Below are 22429 nucleotides of genomic sequence, written 5' to 3'. Positions count from 1 at the left end.
TAGCATTTGTGGCACCACAGGCTGGCTTTCTCTGGAGAAAGAGCTGGACTTTGGGTGTGGGTAATTAGTTCTGTTTTTGTCAGGGGAGAGCTCACCCGGGGTGGTGTTGGACATGCTGGAGGATGAGAGAGGGCTGTGGCATTTGCACTGCTCTGGTCCAGAGTGTCTGTAGCCAGGACCTGTGAGTGCTGTAACAGATTTGGCATGCAGGAGGCTTCACATCATCCCAATTTATTTATTATTTCCAGCCAGTTACCCGGGGTGCCTAGATTCTGCAGATGCTGGACAAAGAGGAGAGAAACGGAATTGGAACAGGGCAGCAGTTAAGCATCACAGATTTATTGTTTCTAAGGAACAAACCATTTTTCTTTCCATTTGCTTGCCCCCTCCTGCTTCTGTGGGAAACAGAGTAATGAAAGCTTCCCACCTGAATGATATGTTGTGGCAGCAGAATCCCTGCGTGGGGTTTGCTCTGCACAGCGTTACAAACTTCACAAATGAGGCAGCTGCTAACTGCATTTTTACCACAACGTTTACTTACCCCATTTAACCACAGTGGAGGAAAAAGGAACTTTTATCCTGGTGCTTTTGGGAGTATAAGAAAGGGTAATGTTAAGAACCTGACAAAAGCAATTGAAAGAAGCCTGTGTTGAGTCAGAGGTTTTTGTGAATGGGGTTCCCCAGGTATTCTGGTGACTGTAGGCTGTTGTTATCTGCATGTCCCACTGTGTGTCACTGCTGGAAATGTTGGTGTAGTTGGATCCTCATTGCTGATTTTCACGTTCCCAGGGAAGCCTGTGCCCTGCTCTGGAGGTACAGCCGTGCTGCTTTTCCTTCCCACTGGTGTGGAAGTTACCAGAACACCCCAGCAGCATCCTCACACTGGTGTGGTTCTACAGGGCCTGATCATTGACCAAGTACAGGAAGCAAATCTGTCATAAGTCACTCAGAGAGCCTGGATTAGATGTTCAAGCGAGACATGCAAAGAGCAGTAGGAAGGGGGAAATAGCTGCCAAGTGCTAGCCAGTAGCTTCTGGAAAACAGAGCACAAGTTTCCAATTCCCAGCATTCCTCTCCCCTCTATTGTGGCTGTGCTGTGTTGGTTAACAGGTAGATTCCCACTCCTTCATTTGTTCTTGTGTCCAGCCAAGCTCAAGGTAGCTGCTTTAAACATGCCAGTGCCTCAAGTAACTTGTTTTGCTCCTGCTCTCCCATTATCACCTCCTCGTTGCGTCCTGACTGGAATGACCGATTCAGAGTTGTCCTGAAGATGGAATTTCTCTGCAAAGGCACTCTGTCCAAGCAGGTCTCGTGTGCCAGTGAGGATGCAGTGAGGCAGCTTTGGGGTGTTGCAGCTGGGGGTGCTGCTGTTTTCCATGAGGCAGGGAAGAGGACAGGCTGTACGGGATGTTTTGTACGGGTGCTTGCGGGGATCTGCTGGATTAACAGCGAGGACTTGGCTGGTTGGCTTGGCACTGACTGCAAGGGGAGCTCAGAATGGTCCCACACTCGAGCTCCTTCAAACCCCACTCAAAGATGCTGACCCAAGCCCACCAGCTGAGCTCCCATGAAGGATACCTGCCCTCCCTCCCCTCCCCTGTGAGCGTGTCCAAGTCCAGTGAGGGATCCATCCATGGCCACGGGGAAGGGAATGCGCGTCCTACAGCTCTTCGCTCTCCGGCAGGATCCGCACCCAGCCTTGGGCCACCCTGTTGAAGTTGGGCCTGTGGGAAATCACCTCCAGCACACTCAGGTTATCCAGCTCTACAGTGGGCAAGGAGAACAGCTCACCAACCAACGCCCTGTCAAATGGGGCTGGGGTCCTGCAGCACAAGGAGAAGCACACTTAGTCACAAGGAGAGGCTGGGTGCGTTGTGAAGGTGTTGGAAAAAATAAGTTTGGATTTACTGAGCCCAGCACAATGTAGCATTGTTGCATTGCCTAACCCTCCTCTTCCTCGCCAGCACACTGTTAAAGCCCTGCCAGCCCAGCAGGGTGCTTCTCTGGTACAGAGCCCACCTCAACTCAAACCTGCAGAGTGGGTTTGATGCCTGGATGTTGGGAGAAGTGTTCTGCACGTGGAAGGGCTTGGACTCAGAGACCGGTGACAGTGACAAACCTCTGGTCTTGAGAGTGCCTCATCTGCATGTCCTATGTCCTGCAGGAGGGCTGGGGCTGACAGCTCTGCTCAGGATCACACCAGCACATGCAGCTCCTATTGGCCCTCCCTCCATCCTGCCTTTTGGGACCACTCCTGAACAATGACTAACAGGAGGAGCAGTGTGGGGGCAAGAGCTGTCATCTCTTTCTGGAGAAATGTGGAAAGGGACTGGGGAAGAGTGTGCCAGCCCCCAAAAAGCCAAGAATGTTGGTTTTGGAGCAGCACATGGGGGCTGAGTTATCAGTGAGGCAAAACTGGGAATGTTTGCTTTGGGAAGCACAGCTAGAACATGAATAACGTGGCACTGTTTTGCAATAAGAGGGGAAAGGCAAATGAGACAAGTTTGTTCTAGGAACTTTCTTTTGGGAAAAGAGAGTCTTGTCAAAGCTCAGTTTTCACTCTCTCTTAAAGCAGCACATCTTAGCAAGGTGGCCCAGGTTTTTGCATCAGTCTGAATATTTTAAATTGTGGATAAATCAGCCTGCATAAACGCAGTTGTTGTGGAGATGGTGGACTTGCCCTTGCTCTGTGACCCATGAGAGCTGTGCTGGGATTCAGCTAGCCTTAGGCAAGACCACTGGCTTTTTGATAGCCAGCTTGTTCCAAAAAGTTTGTTTCTCTGTGGCTTGGTATTTGAACTGAGAAGTGATTTAAAAGCTTGGAAAATTGTGAAAAGCCCAGTTAAAAGCAGATTGGCTTTCTGAATCTTTCTGCCTCACTGAAGAATTAGAGGAGGTGGCAAGAGGCTTGGAGTTAAATTAGCATCCATCTGTATTAAATTACAGTTGAAGACTTAAAATAGAAAGGCAGTGTGTGAGAGGGGAGAAATGGTACAGGGTAGAGTATTATTCAGAAACATGCCCTTGCTTCAGTCCCTGTCCATAAATAAATCCTGAGGCAGAAACATGGCAAAATGTTGAAAGAAAAGAGCCAAGTGTCTGCAGCAGCTCCTTGTTCTCCCCTTACAGCACCTCCTTGGCTCAAACTCCTCAAGGAGAGCCACAGGGCAAAGCCCCAGGGCTGAGGGGGAGGAGAGCAGCAAAGGGACGGTGGTGGCCAGGCTCATCTCTGCCCTTTAGGATGGCTTTTCCCACAAGGAGGGGTTGTGGTCCCCCACAGCCCCTTCTGCCAAGTGCTGAAAGCACAGCATGCCTCAAATCCAGCCCTGGGGCGGGTGCAGGGGAGCTGCTGCTGCTGCTGTTGGCACATGGTCTGTGGAGACCAGTGCTGTGTCCCAGGGGGAAACTCCAGTGGGAACTTGACTACTGGAAGGTGACTTTGGCCAGGCCACCAAAGCCAATGTAATTCCATCCTCATCACAGGGGCTTTCAGGGAGGAGGACAGCCAGGACTTTTTTTGTTGATTCCCTGGGATGATGTTCAGCTTAAAACTTCAGTTCTCCTTATTCTGCCATGGGCTGCTGATGCTTTGCTACCAGCAGATCTCCATCTCCTGGATCCCCACTAAACTCCTTTCCAGAAAGGAGATCTCTCTTGGCAGTCTGCTCCAGGGTCCCACCCTTGACCCCAGTGTAATTTGGAGGTGTGAGGGGGCACCAGCTGTGCTCCACCAGAAGCAGCCACAGGGCAGGGAGCTTGCCAGGCTGAGCCACCAGAAACCCCCTGGCCTGGAGGCTTTGGGCTCAAGCAGGTGTTTGGAAGGAATCTGGTGACCTCTTAGCACTCTGTGGGAAGATTAACCTTATACCCCCACTGCTTCCAGCAGCTGCTTGAATACCTTAAGGAAATTAGGAAAGAGACTTGGCACTGTGTCATTCCTCCACCCAGCCCAGAGCTGTGCCCAGCTGGGAACAGGAGTGATTCCTACTCCAGGGCCATGTTTGTAAGAATTGGTCCTCCCAAATTTCATCCCTGAGGTTACCCAGTGAGGTCAAGCTGCTTAAGGCTGTGTGAGCCCAGTAGTGAAGCTGAGAGGAGATCTGGGGGAGAGCTGCTGGAGGCAGGAACCTTTGCAGGGAGCCACAGAGGAGCTCCTGAGTAGGAAAAGAGCATCCTGAGCCCTTACTGTGCCCCTCTGGGCTATAAAGAGGGCATCAATGGTTGCATTTCCCTGGCAGGATGGTGGGTGCTCCTTGAGGCTGAAGGTCTTGGCCAAGGGCTGTTGTGGCTGGGGGTGTCTGTTACCTGTTGAAGCTCCTGAAGTCCCACGCAGGGGGTCTCATGGGCGGCGGGTTCTTGCTGTACGCGGCATTGTCCCTGGCACCAAAGAGCTCCTGCCACGGGGAGCGGTAGCCCTTGGGGATGGCAGTGGCATTGAACTTCTCATGGGGGATTTCTTTGAGGGGACTTGAGTACCCTGTGCAGGGGAGAGACAGTGTGGGCTGCTGCAGGGGCCACAGCCAGGCTGAGGCAGGGGGCTGGGAACAACCTGGCCTCTGCATGGCCATGGCCTGTTACTAGGGCAGGAATGAAAATCTGTAACATATATATACTTTTTTTTTTTTTTTTTTGTACATATAAAATCTCTGGGGGAGGGTTGGGCAGACCCCTGAGCAAGCAGCAGCTCACTGCCTCCAGCCCCTGTTGCTGAAATCACAGCAGAGCTGGGTTTAGGTGCAGGAAGCTTTGACTTACCTGGGGCCAGGGCACTGGGGTTCAGCACTTTGCTCATATGCAAGACCTTCTCTGACTTCTTGGGTACTTCTGGGGGGCCACCTTGGGGTGATGCTGCTACGTGGAGCTCGGAGTGATAATTCTCCTGGCCCCCAGCATTCTCACCTGCCTGTGGAGGGGAGAGTTAACAGGCACAGGGGAGCTCCCCCTGCCCCATCTGGGACTCAGGGTGGTTGAAAGCACCTCAGAGCTTCCTCCATCTACTCACCATCTGTTCATTCACTGTTCCTTCTGGACCACCTTTCCCAGTGTGGTGGGAGCCACCTGCCCCTTGCCCTGGGAGCTGCAGGAGACAGTGAGTGGGTGCAGAGGGGGATCAGCACCATCCCCCTCCTCTTTGGTGGATGTTGAACCCCATGTTTGCCCACTTCCATGCCCAGCCCACCAGGACATCTCTCCCCTCACCTCTGCATAGCAGACAGCCAAGCATGGCTGCCCTGCAGATAGAGCACTGACCCTGCCAGGAATCAGGAATTCCTTCCCTGGAAAGGCTGCAAGGGCCAGGGAAGGGCTGCCCTCAGACCCACCTGCCTGGAGCCACTGGGATGCTCAAAGACAAAGCGCTGCACGCGCTTCTGGCGCTGCTGGAAGAGCCGGGAGCCGCGGTTGTGGGGCAGGGAGAGCTCCTCAATCATCAGGTCCTGTGTTGTGCTCATCTTCTTCCCCAGGTCCAGATGGGGCTCTGAGGAGGCTGAGAGAGCAGCTACAGCTGAGGATGCTTCAGGGTTGGGGACCCCCAAGGCAGCACAGACTGTGCATCCCCTCCTTGGGGTCTCTGTTCTGTGGCTGGGCCATTTGCCCACCCCAGGGACTGGTGCTTCCTCAGTGTGAGGAATTGCCAGGGAGCTCCAGAGGTTCAAGCAGCCTCTCCCACCCTGTGCATGGACTGTTCCAGCAAAAACAGGGCAAGAGGCCTCAACCAGAGCTGGGTCTGGTCCCTAGGCAGGGAAGGCAGCACTGTCCTGGGGCTGGTGACACACTTGCACCCCCTTACCATCTTCAGGGCCCGGTCTCATGATGGCCATCACTTGCTGCTGTGCTCCTGGAGCAGCTCTGTGGGAGAGGGATGGATCCTGTCAGGCTGGAAGAGAAAGGCACTCCAGGAGTGACACCAAACATGGGAACATGTCAGCCCCAGGCATGCCCCAGAGAGATGCTGGGATTCAACTGAGCAACTCTCCTGTTCAGCATCATCCCCAAGCATCTCTCCTGTTCAGCATCACCCCATAGCATCTCCTTGCACCGCTCTCTGTCCCCTTCAACAGACATAGGGAATGTTCAAATCACACTGCCCCTCAGCCCCTGCCTGTCCTTTTTCCTCTCTACCTTTCTTTAGGGCAGAAACTGTCCTTGTCCCTGTCTTTGCCCACAGAGAGCTGTTGTCCTTGTGCCCCAAGTGCCCTCGGAGCAGCAGGTGCTGGCCGGGCAGGGGCCCTGGCTACTGCCCCCCCAGCACCTCCGCCTTAGCAGAGCTATTTTCAGCTGCTGGCTCCCGGGGTGCAGGAGCTGCAGCCCTGAACCTGCAGGGAGCTGGTGAGCCCAGCCAGCAGCAAGAGTCATGGCACCACTCAGCTGGCTTGCTCCAATGTGGAGAGGTGACTGGAAACCAGGTCCAGTGTGAGCCCCCTGAGCTGCCCACCTGCAGCAGAGCCCTCCTGTGCTGCTGGGACACTCGGCTCCCCAAGTGCTGTTCTACCCTCTTTGGTGCCTCTGGCACCCCTCAGCTCGGGCTGATGCAGGGCAGCTTCCCCTGAGGGCCCTGCAGTGCTGGGGTTCCTGTGGGGCTGGGGTGCCTGGCACAGCTCCCTGCCAGCTCTGAGCTCAGCATTGACCACCCACACAACGAGCCAGGGACCTGCACCCCATCCTTCCCTCTGCCCCCCTCCAGGGAGACGGTACCCTGACCCCCACAGTGGTGCTGTCCCCTTTTCCAAGGACATCCCCAAGCCCTGTGCACCCACCCACCTGCTGACCCCCATGTGGGGCCTCACCTTCCCTACCTGGCCAGGGGATACCCCAGATGCTTCTGGGGCACTGAAGCTGCTTCTCCTGCTGTGGTGGGAGTGAGGCTGAAGCCAAACTGCAGCCACCAGCACCGGTGGCCTCTGCTGGCCCTTCCCGGCACCCTCGGGCTCCTGCTGCTTGCCCCAAGCTGTGCTGGGCTCCAGCCCAGATGCCAAGGTCCAGCCACGGGACAGAAGTTATTTCTGGCTGAGAAAGGGGGCGGAGCAGGGCTGTGACCCTTGGGGACTGAGATGCCATCACCCCAGCGTGGAACAGGTCTGACTCACAGGGATGAGGATGCCATAATCCTGGCACGGAGCAGGGCTCTGACCCTTGGGGAGCCAGGACGCCACAACCCAGCGTGAAGCAGGGCTGACCCACACGGATGCAGACACTGTCACCTGGCATGGAGCAGGGCTGACCCCTGGGGACATGTAGCAGCAGCAGGAGGTGGCCATGTGCCATGTGTGCTCAGGCCACCTGGGGGACAGATCAGAGCCAGCCTGGGTGGAATAACGGAGGTTTATTTCAGAACTGGGTATACAGCGGTGTGGTGAAGGCAGGCTGTGCTGGCTGCTGGAGCCAGGGTGGGAGATGTGTCCTGGGAATGAGGGGCTGTGCTCCAGGAGGGGCAGCTGCAGTGTGGAGGTGCTCCAGGGATCAGGGATGGCTTCAGCAGTGTGTCCTGGGGGAAGGGAAGGGGTGATGGGCTCTGTGAATAGGGATATGCCAGAGCCCTGGCAGCCCAAACACAACCTCCTCTCCAGGGCTGGCCCAAGGTTGTGGGGACACTGACATCCTCAGAATCACCTTCTGTGCCAACACCTCCTTCAAACCCTCTGCAACTTCTGCCATTTCCTTCAGCTCCTCCAGTTCCCCACCTGCCCTGGCTGTCACAGCACCCGTTGGTTCCTGTGTGTGCCTCCATCCACCAGAGTGGGGATGGGATGAACTTGGGTATGGGGACAGTGACAGGTACACGGTGGGGCTGTCCCTCTTGGTCTGGGCAGGGCAGGAGGGCACCTGTAAACAGTCCCCTTAACATGGCAATAAATAACTTTGGCTGTTTTGCTTTCTAGGGAAAGAAGGATTTAGGAGTATTTCTTTGAGAAGGAGTCAAAAGTTAAAAAAAAAAAGGCAGTGTAGAACTTGGGGGCTGGAACTAAAAATTAAATTTTTCTCTCCAAAATCTGGTTTTAATTGACACCAGCCAAATCTGGAGGCTGGGAGAGCCTGCTCATGGCATCCAATCGATGCAGCCCACCCGCAGCAGATGTGCCCCCCCCAGGGAAGCAGTGACAGCCCGGGATAACACCTGGGAGCTGGGGACAAGGGCTCACGGGGCACCACCCAGCCCATCCCTTGCTGGCTGTGCAGGATGGGGCTGGCTGGCAGGCAGGGAGGGGCCGGCTCCCCCCTCTGCCTGCTGACCACGCAGTCCTGCCCCGAAAGGTTAGCGTGGTAAAAATAGAGCAGGGCCATGGGGCGGCGGGCGGGCGGGAGGCACCTGACCCCGCTGGCACACAGAGGGGTCTTGGCAGCTCCGAAGGGACGCTGTTTTTTTGGGGGGACACTGTTTTTTGGGGACCTCAGCCCCGGGGGTTGGTGCGTTCCCGGTGGGGGATGAGCGGGGGCATCACCCGGGCTGACGGGAGCAGGGAGAGGGGTTTTTGGCGGGGGCTGGCTTGTCTAGGAGGTGCAGGGAGCCCCTGAGGGCAGAGCCCCCGTCTTCAGCCGCAGGCTGCTGGTCCAGCCCCGGGGACAGAGGTTGAAGCTGTGGATTCCCGGGCTCTTGGTCCCCGAGTCTTCGGAGTCGAGGGAGACGTCCGAGTCCGTCGGGGACCGGGAGGTGCAGCGCTTGGCTGGGGAGCGCCCGCCCACCACGGGGGATGGCAGGGGGCTCTTGGGGACGGGGGACAGCCGGGCCACGGGGCAGGGAGACGCGCTGGACGGCAGCAGGAGCCGGCGACCCTCTGCCCAGGCGGCCCGGGGCATCCCGGGGGAGGCGCAGGGCTGGGGGCTGCCTGCCCGGGGCGATCGCAGGGGGCTCTTGTGGGTGGGCGAGGGGCTGCCCAGGCTCCCCAGCGCGCTGCCCGCTGCCTGCAGCGCCGGCGCTCTCGGCCCCAGCCGGGGCGATTGGGGCAGGCTGGGGGGGCCGGCGGGGATGGGGGTGAAGGGCCGGGAGCTCTCCAGCCCCGGGGCTTTGGGAGAGGAGCTCTTCCTGCGGGCAGCGTTGATGATGTTCCTGGCCAGCCGCGCTTGCATCTGCCGGCTGGCGCGGGGCTCCGCGTCCTGCCGCAGCGGGGACAGGGACCGCTCGCTCCACGGAGGGGACGTGGGGGGCCCCTCGTCCAGCTCGGGCACCGAGGCCGGGCTGGCCCAGCCGTCCAGGCTGCCCGGGCGCCGCGCCAGCCGGGGCGTCCAGGTGGGCGATGCAGGGAGGGACGAGCGCCTGTCCTGGAGAGGGACAGAGAGCGGGTTAGTGACCCCCGCTCGGGGGGGATGCAGGTACAGAGCAGGGGTACAGACGGGCACCGAGGAGGGGACAGGAGGGTGCCAAGGGAAGATTCATGCTGGCACAGCCCCACGGGAGCTGGGGATGTCTCCTTGTCATTGCCCCCCCTCCAAGGGGTCCCCAAAACGCATTTGACCCTGTACCCCCTCGCCCACCAAGGAGATAGGGGCAGGCTGAGCCTGCCAACAATCATTCTTGTCCAGAGTATGTCTCAGGACCTGTCATTACCCGCAGCTTCCTAAAGGCTCCCTGTGGGGGATGCTCGGAGCCCCCCTTGCACTGCCCCAGGATCCATCACCCAGCACGGCTCCCCAGGCGGCAGGAAAGAGAAGAGCCAGGTGTGACAGCGCAGAGAGTGTATTCAGAAAGAGGGAAAAAGAAAAATGCAGAAGTAAAGCACAGTCAAAAGGCAACTTGGCACCATGGGGAAAGTGACAGGAGGGCATGGGCAGAGGCACACCTGGATGACAAGCCTTGGGCTGAGCATCACCCAGCAGCCCTGCCCTTGGCATCCTCCTCATCCCAGCACATCCCTTGCTTCCAACCGTGCCACACGGAGCCCAGGTGGGGACAGGGACCCCACAGGGACCCTGGACCCGGTGCCACTGGGCTCTGCCATTGCCCAAGGGGTGCAGTTCTTCCTCCACAGTGAGGAAGCAAACGAGGACAGATCCTGAAGGAGCAACAGAAGAGCGAGCAGCAGGCACAGTGAGGCAGAAAGGCAGTGTGTCCCCTCCAGGTTTGCTTTGGTAGGAAGCTGAGAAGAGCCCAGGACAGAGGGGATGTGGAGGAGCAGGCAGAGCTCTGAGAGCTGGAAAAGCCAGAGGTGAGGAAAGGAGGGAGCCAGAGGTGAGATGCTCCATAACAGTTTCCAGGAGAGAGAAGAGCAAGAGCAGCCCTGTTGGACAGGCAGGCTCCTGCTGCCTCTTTGGGAATCCTGCACCTCTGGGCCCAGTTCCTGCTGCCTCCCTGGGACTCCTCAGCTCCTCTTGCACGGGGGCTCAGCATCGTCTGTCACCCACTGTCCCAGCGCTGCAGCCTCACATCACAACCACTTCTTTTTTCTATTTTCTTCCCCCTCCCCACAACTTTTTTTAGTGGTTGGTTTGGCTTTTGGCTCTCCCATGAGCAGTTAGTTCGGGAGGACTCAGCCTAGCACCGCTGCGTTTTTCTCTCTGCCACCACTACTTGTAGTACAAGGAAGGTTTCCACACCTGCGGCTCGATGCCGGCGTTCCTGGTGGAGTAGGAGGGCCGGGGTGCCTGGAATCCTGCCTTAGCCCGCGGCGGCAGCAGGCGGCAGGGCGAGGCCAGCAGCGCCTCGGCCGGGGCTGCAGGGCTGGCTCGGCTCTCCTGAGCCAGGGGCAGAGCCCCGGCAGCGCTGGGGAAGGGGCTGGCACTGCTCTGGCCGGCGCTGGGCACCACGGGGCGATGCCAAACCGGGGAAGGAGGCAGCGGAGAGGGCGGGCAGGAGGCTTGCTGGGGATAGGGGTAGGAGTCGGGAAGAGAGGGTCTGGGTGGAGGCACCTCCTGGGGCATGGACCTTGCTGGCCCCTTGGATGGGGAGAGGATGAAGAGAGAAGACTGGAGCTGGTAAGGCTGGTGCCTGGAGATCTCCAGCTCCTTCTGGGACACCTCGTTCTCCATGAGGTTGTTGCCATACAGCGATGCAGGAGGGGTTTTGGAGGGCCTGCAGGGACTCTTGGAGGGGCGTCTGGAGACCATGGGTGACAGGTAAGCGTTGTTGTCGTACTTCCAGGAGGGAGGCAGGGACATGGTGGGTGATGGCGACCGCAGCAGCTCAGGCTGGGAGGGGGCCTCAATGATGAACTTCTCCATCCTGGATTGTCGGCGGGCAAAGAGCTCGGCCCCCTTCCCTCTCGCCTCAGTGAGGATGTGGCTGGGCTGTGGTTTCTTCTTGGGCTGGATGGTGGGAGACTTGAGGCAGGAGGACCACGCTGGAGCATCCTCAGCTGGTGGGAGGTGCTGCACACCCCTGGCTGTGCTGTTGGGGACAAAGTTCGCAGCTTCAGCCCCAAGGGCAAAGGGCTCATCCTCAGCACTGGGCTCCCCCTGCTCCTTCTGCTTCTTCCTGCTGTCTGCACTCTGAACCAGGTCCAGCAGGTCGGGGTTGGGGCTCAGCTTTGGCTTCTCCAAGAAGGTGAACATGGATTTTCTGCTGGCTCTGCGTGCAGCCGACTCCTCCAGGATCCCTGTTTTGGGCAAGGGGTTTGGTCCGCTCACCCCACAGCCCAGGAGGGGATCCGGCAGCACCTTCTGCTCCTGGCTGGGGTACAGGGCCGAGTAGGCAGGGGGGGAGCGGACACGGGTGAGGGGTGGGGGGCTGCTGAGGGTCTCTGCATAGGTTGGTGGCGGGGGCAGCTCGGGGGCGGGGGGTTCCTCGGCCGGCTGGGCACTGGCGGGGGATGCCTGGGTGCCGAAGGGTCTGGCTGTCCGGTTCTTCACGGGCTTGGGCTTGGCCAGGGTGAGATGGACCTCGTAGTACTGCCGGCCCTGTGTCCCGTTCTGCTGCCGCCCGCCTGGGGGTGCCATCCCTGTGGCTGTCCCCGCTGGCGCGCTGGGCACCTCGCTGGGCACCTCACTGGGCACCTCCCCGGGCATCTCAGCGGGAACCTCCCCGGGCACTTTGACCTTCTTCCCCTCCTCGGGGCTCTGTGGCAGGACAAAAGCCGCCGTGTTCGGCCCCGCAGGGGCTGCTGCATTTCCGAGCCCCTCCACCCCTCTTTCCATCCCGCTGGCCGCCTGCTCCTGCACGCCGTTGGTGGCGGCCGATGCCATGTTCTCCTTCAGGTAAACGCTGAGTGGGACCTGCTGGGCTTCAGCAGGAAGCTCCTGGCACGGGGAGGCGTTTGTCAGCATCCCTTCTCCTGGGTTGCCGGGCTCCGGCTGCATGCCCTGCCCCTGGCTGTGCTCCATGGCTCCTTGGTGAGGCCGCGGCTCAGGGGGGCTCAGCGGCTGCCCCCCGCCATGCCCGGCCCCCGTGAGCCCCTCGACGCGCTGCCGGCGCCGGTGGAACAGCAGCACGCCCTTGGAGCTGGGGCCGGGCGCCGTGGTGAGCTGAGCCGCGATCCTCTGGCTCCGCGCCTTCGCCTCCTTCAGCTCCTTCTCCGAGAGGCTGGCGCTGCGAGAGAGACCTGGGCACAGAGGAGAGGGGCATTAAGGCTCTCAGAGGAAATGTGGGGTGGCATCCTCCCCGCCCAGGACTGGCAGCCCTTCCTCCGGGTATCCCCCGGCATCCCGACTCTTCCCTGGCAGCGGGGAGATGCGCTGGGGCTGGGATACACGGTCCGGGCACAGCGGGGACCCAGCACAGCCATCACAGAGATGCTGGGACAGATGGGAAAGCTCAGGGGACGCCTAGTGACACTCAGGACCTTTCCACCACCCCAGCCCGTGTTTCGGCTGGGTTCTGCGCACCCACCGCGCTGACCACATGGGAAAGGAATTTCTCGGAGCGGGTCTCGGGTTGCAGCTCCCATGGCTTCGGCCCCGGCTCACAGAGGCAGTGGCGGGGAAGAGGCCAGCGGGTGTCCCCCAGCCCCTCGCCCCGAATCCCGGCACGCTCAGCCCCGAGCGGGCAGGACACAAAGCCGGGGGAGATGCCAGCCCACCCCGACCGCACAGCAAGGCCGGTGGGCAGCCCTGGCGGGGGACTCATGTGCGGAGCAACACGAGATGGCAGCAGCCGACAGAGGCTGTGCAGATCCTGCCCAGCTGGACACAGACACGGACACAGCGAGGAGCCACCCTCGCGCCCCGGGACTCAAGCGCTAAAAGCGATGTGCTAAAAGCCTGGCCCGAGCCCCGCGGCGAGCAGCCCGGTGCCGCTGGGCTCCTCCTGTGCCGGACAAAGGTCAAGGCACCAGCCCTTCCCTGAGACCGAGAGGATGTGGAGCTGCCGGGAATGCATTTTCTCAGCGTGAGCCATTTCCTATGAGCTTGCCCCCCCCGAAAGCGCCCGTGGGAAGGGCAGTGCCCCCCACCCTGCCGAGGCCACTGTTGGGCACAGACACCATCGGCATCAGCCCCGCACCCAGCAAAGGTGCAGCCCCTCTCCAAAGGCACTGCCAGGATGGCTCTGACGGAGTCTCTGCTCTGCTCTGGCCCCAGCAGGAAGGTGGGTGGCCAAGGCAGCCCGCTCCCAGCCCTGCTCTTCTTTCCTTCCCATCCCATCCCTTCCCGTCTTCCTTTCCTTCAATGTGTTCCTCATTTTCTTGCCTTCTGTGCTGCTTGGGACTCTTCCAGGATATTTTCAGCAGTGGCTCAGCCTACCAGCGAGGGAAAGGGATGGATGACTAAGCCAAACCCTTCCAGCAAGCCCACGGTTAGCAGGAGGGCTGCTGGAAGCCGGGCAACTCCTGTTCCTCACCCTTCATCCCTCCTGCCTCCCTCAGCACCCGGCAAGTCCTTGCACACAGCTCAGGTGTGCAGGATGCCCTGCATGAAGTTTTCAGGAGGGTTTTATCTGGGCAGGGGGCAGAGATGCCAGTGGAAACTCTCCTGCAGACGTCGGCAGCGGCGTCGCCGGCGGTCAGAGTCCCCCGTTAGCGCCCAGCATTGTTTTACGCCCCATTTCTGTTTGCTTTGGCGGCGGCACAGAGCGGGGCCGCTGCTTCCTCCGGCCGGGCTGGCTGGAGGGCGGCCAGCACCGCGGCTCCCGCTCCGCGGGGTCACCCTCGCCGCCTTTATCTCCGAAACGGAGGAGAAACGCGGCCAAGGAGCCGTCGAGAAAGAAGCCACAGGCTCCAGATGTCTGCGGGTTCCGTGCTCCGAGCGGAGCATCCATCCCCGCTTCCTCCTTAGGCGGCCGGGGCTGCCTAAGAAGCCGAGCTCTCGGCGGAGCCATTTCGCAGCCTCTTGCTCTTGCTACTGCCTTTTAACAGCAAACGAGGGGCCCTGGGGGATCTCCTCCGTGCTGGAGGGATGACTCAGCTCTTGGCCAGCCCGTTCCTGCTTGCACTAGCCGCCAGATACGCTCCCACGTAGCGGGGACCAATACCGGGATTTGCCCGCCGGGATTTTGCCCCGGGTGTCTCCAGGGCATTGCTCCGGGCCAGGGTGTGCTGCAGGGTGGACTCCACCACCTAAAATCCCCTACCTGGAATCCATTTCCATCCACACCCGTACCCTCCAATCTCCCAGCAGCCCCCTGCCCACCCAGCGCCGCCCATTCCTGGGCTGGTGCACCTGGGTCCACTGGAAATGAATCCCTCAGGATACTGCTTGGGATGCTGAGGGTAAGAATTGCTCTTCACATCCGATTTTTGTGACACAGATGAAGAGCCCTGAAGGCTCAGGCAGTCCAGAGGAAATTGCTGCAGCCTGAGCCATGGGATGAGGTTATTCACCCAGTGCTAGAGCCTTTATCCATGTGCCGTGGTGTCTGGAGGGATTCTGTCATCTGGGGCAGCTTCTACACCACGCACTCCCCTCCCAGCCACAGGGAACATTCCTTCATCCTTCCCTGCCATCTCCTGCCATCTCCTGCCAGCCCCGGGGGGGCTCAGGTTGGTCCTTTTCCCCAGCCCCAGGCAGGCAGGAGGGAATGCACTGAGAATGTCCAGGTGCTGAGGAGGAGAAGGAAAAGGGGTGTGGGGCTCAAGGCAGCCAAAGCCAGGCAGGAAGGAGTGAAAGTAAAATTACTCCATGTGTCCAAGGGCACTGGGAACTGGTTTCCACCCATTATCCTGACCCAGTCCAAAATCCAACAGGTGACAGCTCCTATTTTCCTTCCTTCCTTCCTTCCTTCCTTCCTTCCTTCCTTCCTTCCTTCCTTCCTTCCTTCCTTCCTTCCTTCCTTCCTTCCTTCCTTCCTTCCTTCCTTCCTTCCTTCCTTCCTTCCTTCCTTCCTTCCTTCCTTCCTTCCTTCCTTCCTTCCTTCCTTCCTTCCTTCCTTCCTTCCTTCCTTCCTTCCTTCCTTCCTTCCTTCCTTCCTTCCTTCCTTCCTTCCTTCCTTCCTTCCTTCCTTCCTTCCTTCCTTCCTTCCTTCCTTCCTTCCTTCCTTCCTTCCTTCCTTCCTTCCTTCCTTCCTTCCTTCCTTCCTTCCTTCCTTCCTTCCTTCCTTCCTTCCTTCCTTCCTTCCTTCCTTCCCCCTCTCCAAATATCCCATCTTTTTCCAAGCCAACGACCTCCACCAGCCCTCTCCACTGCCTTGTGCCCTCCCTGGGTCTCTCTTGGTCCAGGGATGCTGCAGGAGGTGCTCCCTGTGCATCCTGTGGCCCATGGAACTGCCAGAGTCCTGGCACACAGAGCAGCTCCAGGTGCTATTCTGGTTTAACACACTCCAGTTCTGGCCACAGGAGCCTATAGATCTCTATCTATAGATTCATAGATCTCTATCTTTAGATTTATAGATCTCTATCTATAGATTTATAGATTTCTATCTATAGATTTATAGGCAGTTGCTCTGTAGGTTTTCCATTGCTCCAGGGATGACTTCCTGAACATCCCCCAAGTTCAGGGCTTAACAGCTTCTCTGTGAGCTGTCAGCCATCCTTCCCACAGCATGTGCAGTGCTCTCTCCTCCAGAGAGAGGATGACGAAGGTGATGAAAGCATTTTTGTTACTCTCACTTCCTGGACAGATGGGGGGGAAAAATTCCTTCCATCTCAGCTTTCCATGAAAAGGATGGATCCCCCTGAAGGGTGCTAAAGCAGGATGTCTGAAGCCCAGCCAGGAAAGGCTGGAATCACCATCTGACCCCAAATGGAGGTGAAGGATGTTTCAGACATGGCCTGTGACCCATCCTGCCCTAAGGTGGACTCCAAGAGCTGAAATGGGATGAAGATTTGGCCTTAAATTGCAGTTTCACTGAACTGACAAATTCAGTGAAAGCTGATGATCCTCACATGGCTGGGATATCACAGGAAGGAAAAACAGAGACTTGGAAGCTGTGCCTGGTGAGAAGTCCTTGTAGACAGAAGACAAGAGGTACCCAGGCCTTAATGGGACCTGCAGGGTGCCACAGGTCATGTGAAATCTCAGAGTCAGAGCTGGCAGGTGACTCCAAAGTCTTCAGTTTGGGCTCTGTCCCTGGCCTGCTCCAAGTGTGGATGCTCAGCCACCCTGGGGCTGCTGCCCAGCTTGGCCATGCTCAGGGTGTCCTACCAGACCACCCCTGGACACAGCACCCACCATCCACAACCAGCAGGCACTTTTCCCCATTTCCAAACATTTCTTGGACTTCTGTGGTTACCCAAACGGTGCCTCTTGCTGGTAAAATCCCACTGGCAAAACCAAGAGCGAAACCAAGACAAACCCCATTTCCAGAGGGACACGCTCTGTGCCACCTGACACGAGCCCCAGTGCACATCCACAGCCAGGCAACGCTGGGGAGAGGAGATCCAATGTTTTCACCCAAACATTCAGGACTTTGGCCACTGATGAAATGTAAGCAGGTTTTTTGGCAGAGCAGCAATCTGGCCCCTTGCCCCAGCTACAGCTGTGCAGGATTTTTTGCAACGCTTACCAACTCACCCACATTTCAGTCTGTGCACACATTCCCCTCCAGCTCCCAGTTATCCCAAATAATCTGCAGCTAGGAAAACACAGAGGGTAGCACAGACAGGCAGCTGAGCTAGCTAGAAACGGATATGATTCAAACATATGGATAGAAAGATGACAATTTTCTGCCTCATTCCCAGCTTCCAGCCCTCCTATGCCCCAGATACAAAACCTCCATGAGGTTCTCATCCCTGCTGGCCCTGCAGCCCCAAAAAGATCTGGCTCAAGGGGTGGGTGCAGTGGTGGGATCAACCTCTCCTGCCTGGCAGACACTTTGTGCTGGGCCTCTCCACACGGGCGCCTTTGCCAGTGACAAAATGTGGCACAGCGAGAAAATTCGTTGCGCTTGCAAGTTCTGCCTGCGCTCTGTTTGCAGGGGCTTTGCTGGATTTGGAGCTGTTTGCCTCCCCAGCCGTGGCTGGCACTCAGCACCCAAATCCTGCTGAAATGGCCCCACAGTCTCCAAGCAGCAAGTGCTGGGGCACCCAATTCCCACACAGGGGGAGGAGATGGGGGTGGTGGGGATTGAGTGGGGGATCTCTGCCCCTGCCCATCCCCAGTTCCTGGGGGATGCAGTGAGCAGCCCCAGCCCTACATGTGTCCACACTGGGCAAGAAGAAGCTGTTGCCATCACAGGTGGAGGCAGCACCTTCCTCAGCTGGCTAAAATCAAGCTTTTATCTTGGAAAAGGCAGCTGGAGCCGGGCAGACCTCCCCCAGACAGCCCTGCCATCCATCCACCCCGAGGGCAGCAGAACCAGCCCGTCCCACGGCCGGCCGGGTACCACGGGCGCTCCATCCATCCTGCCTGGGAAGTGCGCCCCAGCCCCGCTGTGCCCAAAGCCGCTGGAGCTCTCTGTGACCCGTCCCGGGCTGCGAGGTCCCGGGGCAGCCCCGCCGGGCCGGTGCCCCGAGAAGGTCAAACGGCTCCGAGTGTCCCTGCGGGGTGGGCAGAGCGGGGAGGGCGGCGGAACGGAGCGGGGCCTTTGCCTGTCCCTTGCACAACCCGTAAAGGATCCATCCTGCTGGCTGCCAAGCCCAGGGCCAGACCTCGTGTCCCCAGCATGGGTGGCACGGCCAGGGGAGGTCACGTCCCTGACGCAGCGGACAGGGGACATGGCCTGGGAAGGAGTTCCGCGGAGCTGCCAGGTGTGCGGCCCTGCGAGCCCCGAGGGGGACCCCCAGGTCCCTCCACGGCCCCGCCGTGTGTCCCCGCCGTGCCTCCCACACCCCCATCGGACACCCGGGTGCCGGCGGAGGGAAGCGACACCTGCCCCGCTCATTCCTGGGGACAAACCCCGCTCAGCCCCGGTTGTGTGCACCCATCGCCCACCCTTCGCCCACCATGGCACCCACGGGACATCTGGGCATGCACTCCCGTCCCCCCCAAGCACCCCGGACCCCCTGCGCACTGCCATCCCCCGGACACCCCCAGCCCCCGCCAGCCCCTCTGCGTGCCCGCACAGCCTCCTTGCCCGGTCCCTTCTGCAGCGGCACCTCCCGCCCGCCGCCCGGAGCCCCCCGGTCGCTGCCCCCCGTAGCCCTCCAGCCCCAGCGTACCCGCGGTGCCGGGTGCCGGTGCCGCCTCCCCGCGCAGCCCGACTGCACCGGGGAGGAGGCGGCGGGCAGGAAAGTTGCGGCAGCTCCGCCCTCGGAGCGGGCCCGGGGGGGCGGCGGGCGGGGGCCGGCCCGGGGGGGTGGCCCCTGCCCCTGCCCGCCCCGACAGACCGACAGACCAAGAGACCGACAGGACGGGACGGGTCCCCCCGCCCGGCCACTCTGGCAGCCGCCCCGCCGCCCCCGATGTTCCTGCTCCGCTGCTTCTCTATCTGCATCTGGGTCTCGTCCCGGCGGGGTCTGCCCTCAGCCCGCTGCGGGGGCGGGGAGAAGCCTGGGCATCCCCTAACCCAGCCTGGGCATCCCCTTCCCCAGCCTGGGCATCCCCTAACCCAGCCTGGGCATCCCCTAACCCAGCCTGGGCATCCCCTGATCCCATCCCGGTGCATCCCTCTCTCCCAGCCCTGCACATTCCCTATAACCGTCCTGAGCATCCTCTCACCCATCCCGGGACACCCCCTTACCCAGCCCCTCACCCTTTTTCCCTCCTCCCCCCCACAGCACCTCACGTTTCAGTCGCTGCTGGGGGTGTGGAGCCTCCCCTTCCCGCGGGTTTCCTCAGTGCTAACGTTTTGAAGCACTTGGAGGGAGGCAAAAATCCAGAGACAAAAACCCAGCACGGGTGTCACTGCCCTGGGGACCTCCTGGGAACAGCCCTCAATCCCCTCTGCCAGGGCTGGGCTGCTCCCAAGGGAACCCCAGACGATCCCTGGGGAGGCAGCATCACCTCCACCACCCCTCTAGGGCTGCAGAGCTCCCTGGCTGCGGGTGAGACCAGCCTCACCCCCTTCCCATGCCTGTCCACACCTCAGGATGAGCTCTTGGCTTGATTTTTTTGCCTTTCTAATTTCCTTTCTTCCTGCCCCTCTGTGCTTTTTTGTGCTTTCCTGGTTTTTGAGGGAGCCTGGCGCTGGCTCTGCAGCCCCCGGGGAGTGAAACCTCCGTTTATTTGCACACCAGACGGAGAAACCAGTCCTGCCTCCTGCATCTCCCAGCCTCTGCCTCTTCCCGGGGCTCCTGTGCTCCCCAGCCTGCCCTGAGAGGTGCCAGCCAGCCCAGGCTGCCGTGCTGGATGTTTGAGAGCAGCCAGCCTGGCCCTGGGCTGCTGGATGGGGACCAAAGGGGCACCTGGGACCCGCCTGGGTGGGTCCACACAGCTCAAGGTGGGGCACCCGTTTGGCTCCTGGCTCCCAGGGCCAGCCCTGCACCACTCTGGGTGTGGATGGATGTGCCCTCTTTTCCTGAAGAAGCTGGAAAGGGTGGAGGGTCCTGTAGCCCATGGCAGATAAAGAGAAGAGGAGCAAGCCCCTGACGCCTCCCAGGGATGCTCCTGCTGCAGAACAGCCCTAGTGCCCCTTGTGAGGGCACCTGCCCTTTCCTCTCACCTGCACTGATCCAAAGCTCTGTCCCCAGACCTGCAGGCTTTTGGCAAGGTCCCTGCTCCCAGGACCCTCGGGGACATCCTGCCTGCAGGCTCTGGAAAGTCTGACGGGTCCTGCAGGCAGTGGCTGCTGGTGATCTCACTTGGAGGGGGAGGAAACGGGACAGACAAACTCTTTCCAACAAACCTGTTGAGTTACTTTAAAATTCCAGGCTGGCAGCAAAAGCGCTGGATGGCTGCATGGATTAGGAAAATGCTGAGCCTGGACAGAGTCAGGCCTGACCTTTCCCCACCACAGATCTGCCATCCCAGAGCAGTGAGAAATAGGAAGACTATTTGGGTCCATCTGGTTTGTGTGCTGAGCCCTGAAACACGATGCTGCTGGGGCAGCTGTGAGCCAAAGGGCTTGGCTGAGCTTCCCAGCCCGTGTCCCATCCAGGGGCCGCTGCTTTGGAGGATGCCTGACACTGCCAAAGGGCAGGGAGTGGGTTCTGGACACTGGGTTCGTGTCAAGCACCCCCAGTTGGTCCCACCCAGTCCTGGGGGCTGCTTTGGGAGAGCTTTTGCTCTGAGCTGAGCAGCAGCATCCCATAATGCCACCCCCCCCATGGGGACAGGGACACACCTGGCACGGTGTGGCAGCTGAGATAACAGCTGGGCAGGAGCAAAATAGAAATCAGGGTGGAAGAGGGGTTTAAAAATGGGTCCAATGCCTGTAAGAGGATGGGTGCTGTGGGAGCATCTCCCACAGGGACGTGGGGCATCCCAGGCATGGCAGCAGCCCCAGGAACCCTCGGTATGAGCCTGTGGTTGTGTCACTGTGGCTGAAGGGACAGTCATGGGGGGAGGAATAGCTGTGGCACAGGGGAGAAGCGAGGAGATGGCAGAGAGCATTGTAGGAACCAACCAGCCCGAAATCAAGCGCTTGGTTTTTAAACCAGGGGCTGACAAAAATGGCCCAAAGCCATGTGAGGAACACTTGGCCATCCCAAATCGAGGGAGGTGTCCCTGTCCCAGACAGTGCATGGGAGCTGGTTCTGATCACTCTTGGGCAGGATCCCACCAAGCCCCATGGCCAGGGTGAGGGCTGGGAACTCCATCCTGGTCATGCCCCACTGAGGGATGGGCTGAGCTCCTGCAGACAGTGGGAACCCGCCTGCTGCCTTCCCAGCCCCCTCCCGAGAAAATCCACAGATTCCTCCTTATTTTTAAGGCCAAAGAGATCATCTCAAGCTAAATTAGTCCCAGCAGCTCTGCTGGAAGCCTGGAATTTCTAACCCAGGGAAAGTCCTGCCCTGGGAAGAGCTGGGTGTTCTCACTAGGAGCACAGTAGTGCCTTTCCAGGGGGGACAGTGGCCAAAGGGGGTTTCTCTTACCTGTTTTCCTTGGCTCCAAGTCAGGGTTGATGAGAACCCGTTGGATCTTCACCACTTTCCACTCCTGGCTGGGATTGTCTGCTGTGGGGGGCAGCTCTGGGGCCGAGCCAGGGCACCTGGGGGGGGCTGCAGGCTCCTCTGCCAAGGCCAGGCTGCTGCCATTCAATGGGGGCTGTGGTGCATCCCCATTGAGCCCCCTGAGGTCCCTCTGGCAGCTCCCATTTGATTTCCCTCCCAGCAGTCCCGACCGTGCCTCCTGCTCTCCTGCCTCTGGAACACCCCAGAGCTGAGGGCAGCTCTGCCCCCCTCTGCTGCCCCTCTCCTGCCAGCAGCCACTGTCCCCCTCAGTGTCCCCCTTGGCTGTCCCACGGACACAGGGGGGCTGCTCAGCCTCGCCAGGCACAGGGCAGCCGGGCTGGGAGTGGAGGCAGAACTGCTGCAGCCTTGTCCTCAGCATCTTTCTTCACTGATTTCCTTCACTGGCACTCCACAGCCTTTCCAAACAGCTCTGCATAGCCAGGGGGGTGGATCCTCCCTCAGAGCATGGGCAGCATGAGGGAGGGCAGCCACTGCTCCTGCAGGAGGATCAGGCACGATGCCACAAGAGCAGGCAGGTTTTGGAGACCTGGATGGAGGGATGTGTCCAGGGCAGGCAGGCCAGCAGGGAGGATTTTGCATGAATTTCTCTTTTCCAGGCAGAGGACCAGCATCCAAAGACCTGTGTGAAGGGAAGGAAGAGTGTTGAGGATGCTTGTGCTTGCACTGATTTCCTATGGCCACGGGGCAGCTCCCAGCAACCCCAACCTGAACTCCAGCTCCAGCACCACTTCCCATGAGGAAGAACCCCCTGAGATGCAATTTGGAAATGCCCCAACCCCACCACCGTGCTCACCACCCCATGTCCATCCATCCTCACCCTGGGGACAGCACCCTGTGCCCGGTTCCCCTCACTCTGTCAGACCAGATGTGGCACCCCTGTCAGTGCTCAGCACTGTGGCACCACTGCTCTGCAGCTGGGAGTGTCCAGCCAAGAACCAAACCCCTGAGGATGTTGCTCAGGGTTATCAGGAACAAAAAAGGGAAAATTTCCAGCACGCAGCTAAACTGTGTTTAACCACTGAGTGACTCATGCGGCGTCAGGACAAGCGCAGACAGAGCCACTTCCCTCCTGCCAGGCACAAATCCTGCTGGGATGACGGAGCCAAGCCCCAGCACAGAGG

General features: G+C 59.5%; 2 protein-coding genes across 3 annotated transcripts; both read right to left on the bottom strand.

Moving 5' to 3' along the window:
* Positions 1-277: 277 nt before the first annotated feature.
* MYOZ3 (myozenin 3) lies at positions 278-6974 on the bottom strand. 2 transcript variants are annotated; one of them, XM_036392067.2, is made up of 7 exons: positions 6795-6974; positions 5789-5875; positions 5322-5485; positions 5003-5077; positions 4756-4903; positions 4306-4477; positions 278-1823 (listed from the first exon to the last, which is right to left on the bottom strand). In XM_036392067.2, the coding sequence occupies exons 2-7, from the start codon at positions 5817-5819 to the stop codon at positions 1661-1663; spliced, it is 753 nt and encodes a 250-aa protein (XP_036247960.1). In that variant the 5' UTR covers positions 5820-5875; positions 6795-6974; the 3' UTR covers positions 278-1660. The 2 variants fall into 2 exon arrangements, with proteins under 2 accessions (XP_036247960.1, XP_036247961.1); XM_036392068.2 differs by having other exon boundaries at positions 5789-5847.
* Positions 6975-7302: 328 nt separating this feature from the next.
* Positions 7303-21666, bottom strand: SYNPO (synaptopodin). The gene is made up of 3 exons (XM_036391911.1): positions 21210-21666; positions 10528-12467; positions 7303-9255 (listed from the first exon to the last, which is right to left on the bottom strand). Exons 1-3 carry the CDS (start codon positions 21664-21666, stop codon positions 8488-8490), a joined length of 3165 nt encoding a protein of 1054 aa, XP_036247804.1. The 3' UTR covers positions 7303-8487.
* Positions 21667-22429: the final 763 nt, after the last annotated feature.

This window comes from Molothrus ater, chromosome 15, assembly GCF_012460135.2.
Source record: "Molothrus ater isolate BHLD 08-10-18 breed brown headed cowbird chromosome 15, BPBGC_Mater_1.1, whole genome shotgun sequence".
Lineage (NCBI taxonomy): Eukaryota > Metazoa > Chordata > Aves > Passeriformes > Icteridae > Molothrus > Molothrus ater.
This window is presented reverse-complemented; position numbering and strand designations above follow the sequence as displayed.

Excerpts from the sequence above, each read along its gene's own strand:
- MYOZ3 (XM_036392067.2), bottom strand. The coding sequence starts at position 5,819 with ATGGCCATCATGAGACCGGGCCCTGAAGATG. Across the intron at positions 4,904-5,002 it reads GAACAGTGAATGAACAGATG|GCAGGTGAGAATGCTGGGGG; the intron begins GTGAGTAGATGG and ends TCCCCTCCACAG. Across the intron at positions 4,478-4,755 it reads CCCCAGTGCCCTGGCCCCAG|GGTACTCAAGTCCCCTCAAA; the intron begins GTAAGTCAAAGC and ends TCCCCTGCACAG.
- SYNPO (XM_036391911.1), bottom strand. The coding sequence starts at position 21,666 with ATGCTGAGGACAAGGCTGCAGCAGTTCTGCCTCCACTCCCAGCCCGGC. Across the intron at positions 12,468-21,209 it reads CTTGGAGCCAAGGAAAACAG|GTCTCTCTCGCAGCGCCAGC; the intron begins GTAAGAGAAACC and ends CTCTGTGCCCAG. Across the intron at positions 9,256-10,527 it reads ACGCCGGCATCGAGCCGCAG|GACAGGCGCTCGTCCCTCCC; the intron begins GTGTGGAAACCT and ends GTCCCTCTCCAG.